The 14258-nt window shown below is 37.2% G+C and overlaps 1 protein-coding gene across 1 annotated transcript; it reads right to left on the bottom strand.

Annotated features, from left to right (window-relative positions):
* Positions 1 to 558: 558 nt before the first annotated feature.
* LOC145326382 (transcription factor AP-2-beta-like) lies at positions 559 to 12450 on the bottom strand. Its single transcript, XM_080169713.1, has 10 exons — positions 12346 to 12450; positions 11260 to 11327; positions 10803 to 10900; positions 10578 to 10678; positions 10392 to 10471; positions 10030 to 10196; positions 9660 to 9744; positions 9181 to 9266; positions 8863 to 8948; positions 559 to 782 (listed from the first exon to the last, which is right to left on the bottom strand). The coding sequence occupies exons 1-10, from the start codon at positions 12448 to 12450 to the stop codon at positions 615 to 617; spliced, it is 1044 nt and encodes a 347-aa protein (XP_080025839.1). The 3' UTR covers positions 559 to 614.
* Between the last annotated feature and the right edge of the window lie 1808 nt (positions 12451 to 14258).

Genomic DNA, 14258 nt, shown 5'->3' with positions numbered 1-14258 from the left:
CGCAGTTTTTGGGATGGGGGCTTCAGTGCTCTTTCGGGCACTTTGAGGTAAAGCACCAGATTGATTATTTGTAATGTATTTTTCATGTCAGCATTATTAAAATCAACAACGAAAATCCACCCGCTTAAACCCCATCCCCTTCCCACCTATTTGATGAACGAACTGACCAATAAATGAGTTCTATGTTTACAATCTAAATTGACGACAATATTTCAGTTGCTACTTGAGATATTTTGAAATTTCGTGTGAAGATTTTCTGTACCTTTACACACATCTATTCCATAACTAACTGTGTGTCTTTCGTTTGTTTGTAAGATTTACACAACATTTAACATATGAAAAGGATACGAATATTTTCTAAAAATAAGATTAGAGTAAAACAATAGATGGGGAAGGGGTTATATAAATGTATGTTCCCACCACGAGGACCCTATGCCGACTTTCAATTGGGTCTTTGGGTATTATCCTCTTAGAATTTTTTTTTCAATTTTGGAAATTTGAGTCCCCCTGGTTATACATCTATATTTATAGATTTATTATTTAAAGAACAAAAACTAATAGCTTTAAATATATATTTATTGGAAGATTCCAAATTATATGAACAATTTGATAAACTATGTATCTTTCATATATTTATATTGATATTGGTGTAGTGGTATTTTATTTTCATATAAAGACTCATTTGTCTTTGAGTTGTGTATAAAGTTTCTATCTTGCTTATTAAGAAAAGAATATTGGTTTGGGGTTGGCTCACAGTTTCTCATACATTCGGATAAACAATTCTAGAATTAATCAAGATTAATTATATTTATGATAAGCGCAGCAATATTAGGTAAACAACATTTTGTGAGAAAAAAATACAATATAGAATATGAATTTTTGTCTTAACCTCTTTTCGAGGAAGCTTTGTGTTTATCAAGTTCGAAATTAAATTCCTTATCATTAAACCAAAAAGAAAGCGCAAATGTCGTCTTTTAGGGCTTTCCTTTCATAATGTGGCGCGGCATAGAGTGTTTGTTTATTTTGGATGCGCACGTTCTTTACTTTTGAATGAGATATGAGAGTGTGAAGATTTCGGAGAACAAAATTGGGCCTATCATTGGTCTCATTGTGTGTGAACGACCCTAGTATATCAGGGATTTGAAACCATAAGAGCTTCAGGTCTTTGAAATAATTTCATCAATAAATCTATATTCAAACCTGCTGTTGAAACTTGATGGTTCCTGGTATTGGGGGTTTGTATGTTCGCCAACTGATCTCGTGAACTTCCCGCTAATTCGGAAGTCAAGCTCAACCAAAGTGTCATGGTTGAGACAATTTCAAAGTATCTGATGAATAGGCGTTAGCATTCATCAAGAGATCAATAGCATCCAGTGAATTATTGATGCAATAAACTGTGACAATTTTTCTGTGAAATAAGTACCTAGTGAATCAATATGCCACTAACCAAAAAGCAGAAAATTGAGCGAGCTATCGCTATTGGCAGTGAAAGGCTAGAAGTTTTTGATGAACAGTTAAAATTGTTTTATGACAATCTAAAAGCCTGCCAAAGTTTTAGTTCATGTGAAAATGTGAATGTAAAATCAATTCGTGACATTTTTAGTGAGGTCAAGGACCAATCTGACCTAATAAAAAGTCTAAAACCTGCCGTGGAGACTAGTGAGCTGCGCGAGTTCAAGCGTGATTTGGATGAAGCTAGTGAGCAGAAAACTGTTGCAGATAAAGTTTATGCGTCGTTGGAGCAGTGTACGAAAATTCTGTACTGGCTTGACAATGATTCAGATGACGCGAGGTCAAGCACTGTTGCCAGGAACCTTGACGTCATTGAGAAGGTGAAGATGGACATGGGAGTGCTTAAAATTTCCGTGGAGTTGCGCCAAGAAGTACGTGATATGTACCGAAGGCTTAGAGAGATGGAACGTCGTTCATCTAACCTGGATGAGAGTGGGACACCTGCCATGCTCTCCAGAAGTATGTCTGCTGTGGATATTCGGAGTTCCAACCCGCAGTATGGGCGCTGGGACAACAGTTTGTTGCCGTCAATCGACGGTACTGACACGGATTACCCAAACTTTAAACAGGTCTTTAAGGATCTATGCTCTGGTTATGGATTTGCTGACCAGAGGTTAAGTCTGATGTTGTGTATGGAGAAGGTGATAACCAACCCGGAACTACGCAAGCAAGTGTCAGCGATTAGAGATCACAATGAACAATGGGCGTTTCTTGACCAGATGTTTTTATCAAACACTCGCCGGTTCATGAGGATTTTAACTAAGTTGAACAAGATGAAACCTGTGGATAAACCTGTGGACGTGGTTAGCGCAATTGCTACCTTCAAGAGCATGATGCAGGAGGTAGAAGCCATCGTTGGTTCTGCAGCTAAGGATTACAACCACCTAACTCTCATTCATATTTTTAAAGACAAGTGCCCTGAAAATTTGAGGGACAAAATTATGATGGAGCTAGGTAGCATGAACCAACCTAACATCCCGAAGATTGTTGAACTGCTGGAGAGGACCAGGGGTGCCATGTTGGCCGGTGATATGTCCTATGACAGTGGCGCCGGCAAGAGAAATCGTGACAGAGCTGCCGCCGCGCAAGTATCTGGCCGCAGCGACAATAAGAATGGAAAGGCTGGGAAGGACAAGGCTTCCAAGTGGAACAGTGCATGTCCTGTGGAGAGCTGCAAGGAGAAGCACCCGATTTTCCGTTGCCTCACGTTTAAGAAGATGGATGTGGTTGACCGAAAGAAAGTTGTCCAGCAGAAGAAGTTATGTGAACTCTGCTTGTGCGACGGCCATACTGCTGACAAGTGTAATAAATCTGATAAGCTTGGTGTTTGTGGTACCAATAATTGCGACAGATACCATTCCAGGTTACTCCATGAGGCTAGTGCTGGTGTGAATACAGTCTACAAGTCAAGTTCTGCACCCAGCCCCTGTACCTTCTTACTTCAGTTAGTTCCTGTTGTAGCACCTGGCGGCGGCACCTGCCACGCCACGGTAATGTTTGACTCCGGGGCAAATTTGCCACTTGTGTCTGAGAAGTTATCCAACAAGTTGAAGCTGAAATCTACCGGCAGATATACAACTATTTCTGTAGCTGATGGCAGTGAGTCTTCCTGCCGCAATGTTGTGTTTTATCTGAAGGATAGGGACGGCAATATGAGGGAGTTTGAGGCAGCTGTCATGCCTACCCTCGGCGGGGCCAACGAGATGCGCTCGGTCCACCCCGAAACTGCCGCCGAGATATTTAAAATGCCGCCAGAAAGGTTTACATATATTAGTGGAGGCTTAGATATCATCATTGGAAATACACATCCTGACGTGTTTCCTTCAACCTACCAGAAAGTGGGCCAGTCTATGTTGTGGCGAACCATTTTTGGTAGTGGTTTTATCTGTACGAGTGCTGATGGTGGAGCTGGAGATCAAAAGTCGGCTTATAAGGCTGTCAGTGTCAGTGGAGGCACTTTGCCAGACTTTCTGACAACTGAATCGTTTGGCGTACAGCCGCAAGCACTTTGTCCAGGATGTACAGCTTGTCAAGAGTGTAAGGCTATGGCCGACGGCACTACCTGGGACCAGCGTGAGAGGCAGAGGATAATTGAGGCAGGTTTAACACTAGACTTGCAGTCCAACAAGTGGACAGGTCAATATGCTTATATTGAAGATCCTCACACTTTACCTTACAATGAGAGTTTAGCCCGCAAAATTGCTGAAAAGGATCGTGCCAGGATGGTCAAGGAAGGTACCTATGGAATGTATGTGGAGGTATTCAACAACGCCATAAGAAGAGGCGTTTTTCAAAAAGCCACGCCTGAAGAATTGCAGTATGAAGGACCTAAGTCTTGTTCATCAATAGTGGTTGCTTTCAAGGAGGATTCAAGTTCCACACCCATGCGATTGTGTGCAAATAGTTCTCTGACGTTCAAGGGTACCAGTTTTAATAACATAATGCTGGGAGGCCCACCGCCAATGCAGAAGATTTTTTATCATTTGATGCTTTTCCGCGGTTACAAGGTTGGTATAACCGCGGATATCTCCAAGTTTTATAACTCCATCCTGGCCACAGAGTTTGACAGCCAGATGAAGAGAGTTTTATTTTCCCCGACGCCAGATGGTCCACTTGAAATTTACCTGACCAAAGTTGTGAATTTCGGCGAGTTGGCTGCGGGAAACTTGGCAGTTACAGCCCTGAAGTTGACGTCCCGCCTGTTCGGCGGAAAGAGTGAAGCAGAGGTCAAGGAGATGTATGGAGAGGGACAAATAAACGGTAGTGAAATTGTTGCTAAACCTGAGTTATGGAAGGAGCCACCAATACCTACCTACCCTGATGAGGAATTCAAGTTACCTCAGATTCCAGTTGCAGTCAAGCTTGAGAAGCACAGCTTCATAGATGACGTTATTTCGGGAGCAGGATCGAAGCCAGAAGCCAAGGAGATGATGAAAGAGGCCGACAGAATTATCGGCAAAGGTAGTTTTTCCTTCAAACAAGTCATTTATTCTGGAGATGATTGCCAGCCTACCAAGGTTCTCGGGCTCATATGGAAGCCAGCCACCGATGTGTTGTCCATCGCCACAAGAGTCAACCAAGATGGTAAAGTCAAGGGAAGGAAGGTGAAAGAGGATGCTGATTTGTACAACCTCCAGGACGCCTTGGACGAGAATCTGACAAAGAAGATGGTCCACAGGTTCGCCGCCCAAACCTTCGACCCGATCGGGCTTTGCAGCCCTATTCTGTTGAGAATTAAACTTGTCCTGCGGAAAACATGTTTGCTGAATTTGGGCTGGCAAGATTTCATTCCAAAAAGTCTACGGGATGAACTTGTTCAGTCGCTGGAGGACAGAGCTGAGGTCGCTAAATTGGAGTTTGACCGTTGTGTGGTCCCGGATGAACCAACTGGCCTTCCATCCTTGATGATGTTTTCGGATGGGTCATCAGAGGCTTATGCATCTAATGCATATTTGAGGTGGCCAACTAGACAAGGATTTGAAACGTTTCTGCTAGCCACCAAGTCAAGAGTTGCGCCGGTCAAGTGTGAATCAATTCCACGCCTTGAATTGATGGGGTGCCAGATGTCCACAAGGTTGGCAAAGTCCGTCAGAGATGCCCTGCCCTTTGATGTTATCAGAGTAATGTACTTTACTGATTCATCGTGTGTTTTATCACAAATAGTTTCCAACAGTGCTATGTTGAACACATTTAATTCTCATCGTATTGGAGAAATTCAATCTGCGACCAACAAGGATGACTGGAGGTGGGTCCCGGGGACGCAAAACGTTGCAGATTTGGGCACCAGAAGCACCTGCAAGGTATCTGATTTGGGACCAGGTTCCAGGTACAGATTGGGCCCAGAATGGTTGCGCCAGGATGAAAGTGCGTGGCCGGTGAAAACTGCCGAAGAAGTCAAGCAGGTTTTACCCCCAGAGGAGTTGAATACCAAAATGGTTAAGTTATGTTCAATGAAAGTTGCCGGAGAAGCCGCTGAAGATGTCTTTAGGTTTAAGCACAGGAGATCATTTGGACAGGCCAAACGTATTATGGCAGCTGTCCTGCAAGTTGCGAACACCTGGTTGAAGAAGCTAAAGAGCAGACAAGAAGGTAAGACTACAGCCGCTGGTAGTCATGTAGCTGCCGCAGATTCTGTGTACAAGCCGTCTTTGTACAATTTTATGGCGGCGGCGGAACTTTTCATTGTGTCACGAAGCCAAGAGGATGAGTGGATAAATGATGCTAAAGGCAATTATGCGTCATTAAATCCATTAGTGCATGAAGTATCATTGACCTGGCCTGTCGTTGGTCCCGGTGGAAATTATGCGACCAGGGAGATGAGGATTCTTAAAATGGTTGGTCGAGGACAGCCAGTCATTGACGCCATTACTGGCGGCCGTAAAATGATATTTGAAGACATGCCAGGTTTAATAATTTTGGAGCCTGGTAATTGGTTAGCTGCTGTTTTTATGAGAGAAGCGCATGTTGAGCTTCACTCTGGTGTCCGTGGAACTTTAGCTGAGAGCCGCCGTTGGTGCTGGATTGTGAAGGCAAGGAGGTTGTCCATCATGGAAGTGAAGAAATGTTGGCCCTGCAGTGTTGAGAGGGCTAAGGAATGTCGTGCTACCATGAAGGAGGTGTTACCTGACAAGTTGGTCCCGAGCAGGCCTTTTGAAGCTGTGCAAGTCGACCTGATGGGTCCGCTGGTTACGAGGAGAGCTGCCGCCAAAACGAGGAGTCAGACAGCAACGAAGAAGGTGTGGGTGTTCGTGGTGGTCTGCAGATTCTCAGGGGCGTTGTGGTTAGATGCCTTGGAAAAGTATGATACCAGCAGTATCCTGTTGTCCCTGCGCAAGTTGGAAGCTGTTCATTGTCTGCCGAAGATCATAGTAAGCGACATGGGCACACAATTATCCGGTGCTCGCAAGGTTTTAGAGCAGAAGTTGGGCAGCCAGGTAGAGTTTTCTTGGTCTCAGATCCCGGCCCGAGCCCACCATTATATTGGGCAGGCTGAGAAAATGGTGGGATTAACCAAGAGATTGCTGTCCAAGAAGTTGGTGAATAGTTCTGTTAATTTCAACGAGCTCCTGGTGCTGTTGGCGGAGGTCAGCAAAATTATGAATAGCAGACCACTGACGATTGAAGCTGCGAACGACGTGGAGAATTGGCGGCTGATTACCCCTGGCCAGCTGCTGGGAAATGTTGACCGCCAGCCGTTGTGCAATGTGGCGATGAAACCGGAGGACCAAATTTCCTCCAGGTTGAAGTTGTTGGAAGATTTATCTGCCCAGTTTTGGACTGCCTACCGCCAGGAGATCCTACCGAAGATATTACGGATGTCCAAGTGGAAGGATGAGATGGCGGAGCCACTAGCTGACGGAGATATAGTTCTGGTTACGAGTACCAATCCACTGATGAGATGTTTGAGGATGGGCCGAGTGACGAGAGTTGAGGATGGAAGAAAGACTGCAAGAGTCTTGTTCAGACTGACAGATAAATCTCCCCTAGAAGAACATGCTGTATCAGTCAGGCAGTTGTTAAAAATTATGATTAATAATTGATTCTTATTTTATGGAAATTGAGATTTTTTTTTAGTAAAAAGCCACATTTTTCATATGCCTATTTTTATGCCTAAAATAAGAATCAAATGAAATGCGATTAAATATTCTTCTATTTCATATGCTCAAATTTAATTTTATTGAGTTTAATTTCTTTCCAAAAGTACAATTCATTTTAAAACTTACCTGAAAAGTTTAACAAAAAGGAATAAATGTGTCGAGGTTGCGTGATTCGATATTTATTCTAAGAAAAAAAAATCAAGTATTTTTTAGCAGATTTTTAAAATTATATATGAATTTCAATCAAGTAAAACATTTTTATTTAGATCAAGGAATGATTGAAAATTCATATTTAAAGTCTCATATTTTTTACAAAGAAAAATTGGTATTTTTTCATAATTTCAATGAAAATTCTAACGAAGATATTATTTTGCTATTCTTTAAGTATTAAAAAGTTTTATTGTTGATTAAGATATTACAGTTCTTATTCATTAGGTTTGAAAAACTTTCTGCCCAAGGATTTTGAAAAATTTTTTCTTACTACTCTTTTTGATGCTTAACAAATTTAGTTTTAAGTACCTATAAATCTTAATTTTCTTGTCTAAGATTTATTTCGTTTTATTTTTACATTATTTGTTTACATTTACATTTCAACCTGATTTCGTAGGTACTTATTGATTTATTAATAATGATTTATTGCCTATTGATTATGAAATGATTATTATTTAGTATAGTTGTTATATTTACAACATCATGATTAATAGGATTATCTATTTTAGGATTGTGTATGTGATCTTGTGATTGTCATGTGCATGGAATGTTGTATGGTACAAACCAATCCCCATCCTTCTATCCTAAAATGTGAGGTATTATGAGTCCTAGTGAGGAGTATAATATTGTGTATGCATTTCACGGGGTTTCATTTAGTTAGGAGCAAAATTGTCACGTTTTCGGGATGTGGCCATTCTCATGTGATTATGGTGAGTTGAGTTTAGTGAGAAATGTTGCTAGTGCTCAGCGCGAAAAAAACCTTGAATCTCGTTAAGGAAGTTAATTTGACTTTCAAACGGGGGGTGTGTCTTAACCTCTTTTCGAGGAAGCTTTGTGTTTATCAAGTTCGAAATTAAATTCCTTATCATTAAACCAAAAAGAAAGCGCAAATGTCGTCTTTTAGGGCTTTCCTTTCATAATGTGGCGCGGCATAGAGTGTTTGTTTATTTTGGATGCGCACATTCTTTACTTTTGAATGAGATATGAGAGTGTGAAGATTTCGGAGAACAAAATTGGGCCTATCATTGGTCTCATTGAGTGTGAACGACCCTAGTATATCAGGGATTTGAAACCATAAGAGCTTCAGGTCTTTGAAATAATTTCATCAATAAATCTATATTCAAACCTGCTGTTGAAACTTGATGGTTCCTGGTATTGGGGGTTTGTATGTTCGCCAACTGATCTCGTGAACTTCCCGCTAATTCGGAAGTCAAGCTCAACCAAAGTGTCATGGTTGAGACAATTTTATTATTAGCCATATTCAGTAAATTAGACCAATAAGAATAAAGTAAATGCAAAATATATTATTGGTTAGAACGAGTGCACATTTTGGTACAAAACAGTTATTTTTGTATTTCACCCATTTATAAGTCGACAGCCATAAATAATTTCTTAGGACAATGCTAGATTTTTTTCTTCCTTTTGGACAGATTATTGTTTCCGACAACCTATCTAGGGTTATAAATCTATTCCTTAATGAAAGAGTTATGTTAGAAGTACATACAGACATTAAAATATAGCAGCTGCGCTGCTAAAACCAAACCTGTACAGCATTCATGGCGGCTAGGATGGCTGGAGTACCAAAACCATGAGTAATCATTGAAAAATTTGACAAGTGTCTCTGTACAGCTAAAATAGATATTAACATTTGTTTTGAGGTTTAGTATTAAAATTATTTATATATTTTCAAAATAATAAATCGACAGAAAGTTAAAACATTTTGATTTTTAAAGTTATGGTTATAAACCTTTCCTAGAATTGAATAGGAGTACCATATTGGTCCATGCAGCGGTTAGAAAGATCCTTCGGTACAAACATACACTCAGACCTAAATCCTATTACTTTTATATTAGGATAATACCTGGATCTAAAACAGGAGTAGGACGGGTATTACACAATGGTGACCTGTCTTGATTTAGAAAATCTATCAATTCTTTAAACACATACCTAAATAGGATAAAGTATGAAAAGATAGGATACTGTAATTATTCTCAACAAAGCTGAACAGTTATCATATATGTTTCATATATCTATATTTTTATTTATATTTTAATTACGATCATATAAGCCTTCATGGGCACTTGAACAAAGGAAGGGAGGGGGTAAGTCGACCCTGAATTTTAGTTTTAATTGAAAAATTAAAAACATTTCCAATGGGGGTAGTTTTTTTCAAGTGGTGAATTTCTTTGCGTGGTAAGATAAAGAATCTTCCCCAAAAAGGAGAATTATATTGGTCTAGTGTTTAGCGAGATTCTTCGCTTCTCACAGATACACATCCTGTTACTTGTATTTAACTTTAACTTAAAATAAGAAGATAAAATCCTAAATGAAAACACTTACGAAGCTGCCATAATTATTTCCTTTCTTTTGTATGTATCAGGATTTCTTTTGGACAGGTATTCAGCCACCTGACGTGCAGGGAACTCTAGGTAGTTGTTTTAATCAAAACAAACAAGATGAAGATATTTTATATTTATAATATATTAACCATTGGAAGTTTGAAAACATAAAGTTGAGCAGAAAGGTTGTATTACAAAATAAACTTTACTCTCTTTCCAAGAACTGGACTAGTTAATGCTGCGTTACTGATACAAAATATTGTCGCAGTAATTTTGTGGGTGTAAAAATAATCTTCGAATCTTAAAAGTCATACCTAAGGAAATGCAATCAGCAGTTTTATTACAAATATAGAATAAAACCGAGCACCCACCTGTATCACACACATAACCAAAGTCTCTGGCAAGATGTATAGCCTCGCCCTCAACTAGAGAGGTCAACAAGGTCACATTACAGGCCTTCCTGCGCCCAGCTGGCAGGGTCAATCCTTTCCGCTCCAGCTTTTCTCTAAGTAGCTTTCCTCCATTCTTAGATTTGGCTCTTAAAATAATTGGATAGAAGAAAAAAAGAAATATGGATTTTAACTTTAAAGATATATTAGATTTTAAAACTGGATATATTTATATGCATATCCTGATATTATATCAAAGTTGGATATGTACCCATATCAATAGGATAGCCTGTTGGTATACGTTTGCCTATTATAAATTAATTACTATTCCTAACATACCATACCTTCTAAGAACTCCACCAAGAAGAGAGGCATTAAGACATTCAGGAGGAGAGAGACGTCTCTGTACCTCTGCTATTGAAACCTTATGAGATAATCATTAAATTGATTTGTTATCAATCATAAGATTTAGATTTTTCTTGAATTTTTGTATCCTTTATGATGAAGTCAATAAATATTTGATTCATTACCTTGTATTTGGAAGTAGATGAAAGTAAAGAAAGCCTGCCAGGAACACTACAGAAGCCGTCTGGAATGGCTCCAGGTGAACTGCTGCCTGATCCGTACCAACCTGAAAAATTAGGTTTTTTTTCTGGTGATAAGTTAAAGGGAAAAACAAAATTGTTTAAAAATCGCAGCTAAATATATTTGTGGCAGCAATTGATGTGCATCATTTTAAAATTCATGAAATTTACCTAATTCTTTCTTGACGGACAAAGGCATGTGCATAGACTGTTCCACCTGATCCCAGTGTCCGTAATGTCCTAGTACAGGATGACCGCTTTCTTCTGTCCTAAATACACATTAGATATTTCAATTAACATTTATTGTTAAACCTGGTCCTAGTGTACTATATAAACTAATACAGGATGTCCACTTTCTTATGTCCTAAAACTAAAAATAAAATTAGATATTCCTGGTCCTACTAGCTACATTTTACAAGTAAAGGGAGCCTATAGTCTTCTTCCATAACAAATATCGAAGCCTTTCTTTTTATAGTGCCTATTATTTGTATTGTATGACGTTATTTTTTTAAAGGCACTATAAAGAACTTCAAAAAAATCAATAAAAGTAAACTTTGAAGAATGCCATACTTCTAAAGTATACTTGTAAACTTTTGGTGGGAAAATTTACGTGAGCAATTGCATTTACCTGGAATAAATATCTCTTCTCATATCAGATGATGAACTTTGGAAACCAAAGCTACCTCCTATTCCAATCTAAACGATGAATTATATGATAACTTATAAATAAACTAGTGGCTTCGCCCCTAGCCTCTAGGGGCTTTATTTCTGAAGGTTCAGAGGAGAATTTTAAAAATTTTGTTTACATATTTTTAGATATTTTTTGTATTTTATAGCTTTTTATTACTCTTTATATCATTTTATAACTCATTATAACATTTTATAACTTTTTATATTAATTTATATTATTTTAAACCTTTGAAATTTTTCTTTTTTTATTGTTTTTTAAAATTTCTTTGCCATTAGTCTTTTTGGGACTTCGCCCCCACAGGAGAAGGAAGTTTTCACAATCTTTTTGAATTTAATAAAACAAAGTTTAAAAGAAGAAAAGAAATTTAAAAGAAGAAAAATAATTGAAAATATAAAGAAAATATAAAAAAGTATAAAAAAATATAAAAATTAATAAAAATTAATAAAAATATATAAAAACATAAAAAACATTAAAATTAGAAAAAAATTGAAAATTTTTTTTTTGGGGGGGGGGAAATTTTCATTTTTTGGGGGGTTGGGATGTCCCACCACCCCAGAAAATAGCTTAAAACCACCACAGGACCAATAGGTATATACCCTGAAGAGTAGAATCCAATCGGTTCAGTGGTTACCAAGATCTTAAGCTTCAGACGGACGGACAGACGGACGGACAGATATCAAGCTACTTTGTATTATAGATAAAAATGCTTTCATTATCATTAATTTTTTTTAGGGGCCCTTTTCTTCGGAGAGTGGTGGTAGCCTCCCTAATAATAGTTATAAACTATCCCTAGATCCAAGAGAAGCTACACTGTTAAGAAGAACCATTTAGGTTCAGTGATTAGTAAGATCCTTCGGTACAGACAGTCAAACATATAGACACATAGACAATTAGACAGACAGTTAGACAGCCACACAGATAGACATCCTGTTTCTTTTATATAAAGATATCTTAAAACTATCGAACTCATATATATTGTAGATGCGCTGATAAAAATAGACTTTAGAACAGATTAAAACATACCTGATTTGAATAAAGATGTGAGTGGGTAGCTGTGAACGGATCTTGAATGCTGTTGGCTGCACCAAAATGATCAGCAACTGCCCCACTGCGGTTGTTAATTATCATATTTAATTTGTAATTTAATGTAAATAATAGTTATTTATTGAAACGTATTATTGACAACTTTTTGCGGTTATTAATTATTAAAAATATAAGATTAAAGTCAGTTTTGTTAGCTCCGAGGAGCTAAAATTCCGGGCTAACAAAAATTGTATTATTTTAAAATATTTTAATATTCGGGAAAAATTGTCTGTAATGGATATTAATAGGAAAAGCCATTATACACTTTAAAAATCGTGTAAAAATTTGAGCAAAAAACCTAAGTAAGAGTTATTAGTAACGCAGCTTCTCTACAACTTGAGCATGTATATAATCAGTGAAGATAATAAAGGTACTAAGAAAGAGAGGGAATGTCTGATTGAGCCAATAGGAGAATCGCATCGGTACATACATTTAATTTCATTGGTTGAAATTTTGTACATATTTCATTACGAATGCATGTTTTTTTTCATTTCATACATAGTTAAAAGTCAGCTGTAAACAGTATATTATCTTAGTAGAAAGCTTTGCGGAATCAGAATTAATTGCCCAAAAATTTCGTTTAAATTTGAAAGCTTAGTAACGAGGTGGATTCTTTAAAAAAAAGTTAGGCTGGCTACTCGCTGGTGAGGCAAAATTATTTTTGTGAAAAATCCTCCAAAATCGAATAAAAAAAATTACAAAAATTAAATAAAATCTTAAAAGGGTTATTAACATATGATTTTGTTTAATTTTTGTAGATTTTCAATGTGCTTTTGGATGATTTTTCACAAAAATAATTTTGCCTCACTATCGAGTAGCGAGTCTATAATTTCTTAAGAATCCACATCAGCTTGAGTCGAAAGTAAACAATACTTTTGTCTGCTAGAAATGTTCCTTCTTAGATTTGACGAAAAAAGGGTTCAGAATATGCTTCTATTCTTCTATTTCTATTGTGAAGATTAATATTGCATATTATCAATTGAAATATATATATTATAATTCCTGTTGTTGGTGTTGATATTAAACTGATGTTGATATGGTAAATATGAAAGCTGTTGTTGTTCATCAACCATTGTAGTTAATGCATCCCTTCCCTATAAGTATTTGAAGCATTTATTGTTATTTTGACTTTTAAAAACAATCGATTGATTAGCTTAAACCTCATGTAGTCTTAAATATTTCTTTGTTTTTTTTTATGTGATCTTTTTATTCATTACATAATTTATTTTTTAAAAAGTTTTATTTTTTTTATTGTTAACAATTGTACTATGATGTCTATACACTAAGAAACTTTATCAATACATTAAATATAGTTGTACTTTTCAAGGAAGATACATATTTGGCTTTGAGTTTAAACCTATCCCTGTAATCCATCATACCCACGAATCATTCGCAAAAAAATATATAGCATAGAAGACCCTTAGAACTAATGGCGAATTCTTTTTATCATAAAATATGATATAAAAACCATAAAATTTTTACCTGATTTCGTTGACCAAATGACCACATCATTCTACCTTCCATTTTAAAGAAATGTTTTATCTAAAACCACAATTTGTTGCATTTTATATATTTTAACATTATTAAACTTTCTCATTTATTAGAAAGCACGAGACTCCTTTGAAAGAGATGAATATATGTTGACAATGTGAGTATGAAAATGGTTAAAGACCCTGAGGGTTTAATTAATTACAAAACTTAGCTCCACAATTTCTCTATTATACTATTATACTGCATTTTAGAGACATTTCACTAAGGTTAAAAGTAGAGAAAAGAAGGAAAAATATGTTTATAAAGAGAGGGGGAGGAGGGGTTTTGAGAAATAATATGTGTGTGTGTTGTAACCCTGCAGG

Source organism: Acartia tonsa, chromosome 1 (genome assembly GCF_053477335.1).
Source record: "Acartia tonsa isolate MP-2025a chromosome 1, ASM5347733v1, whole genome shotgun sequence".
Taxonomy (NCBI): Eukaryota; Metazoa; Arthropoda; class Copepoda; order Calanoida; family Acartiidae; genus Acartia; species Acartia tonsa.
The sequence above is the reverse complement of the archived record's forward strand: the minus strand, read 5'-3'. Positions and strand labels throughout refer to the sequence as shown.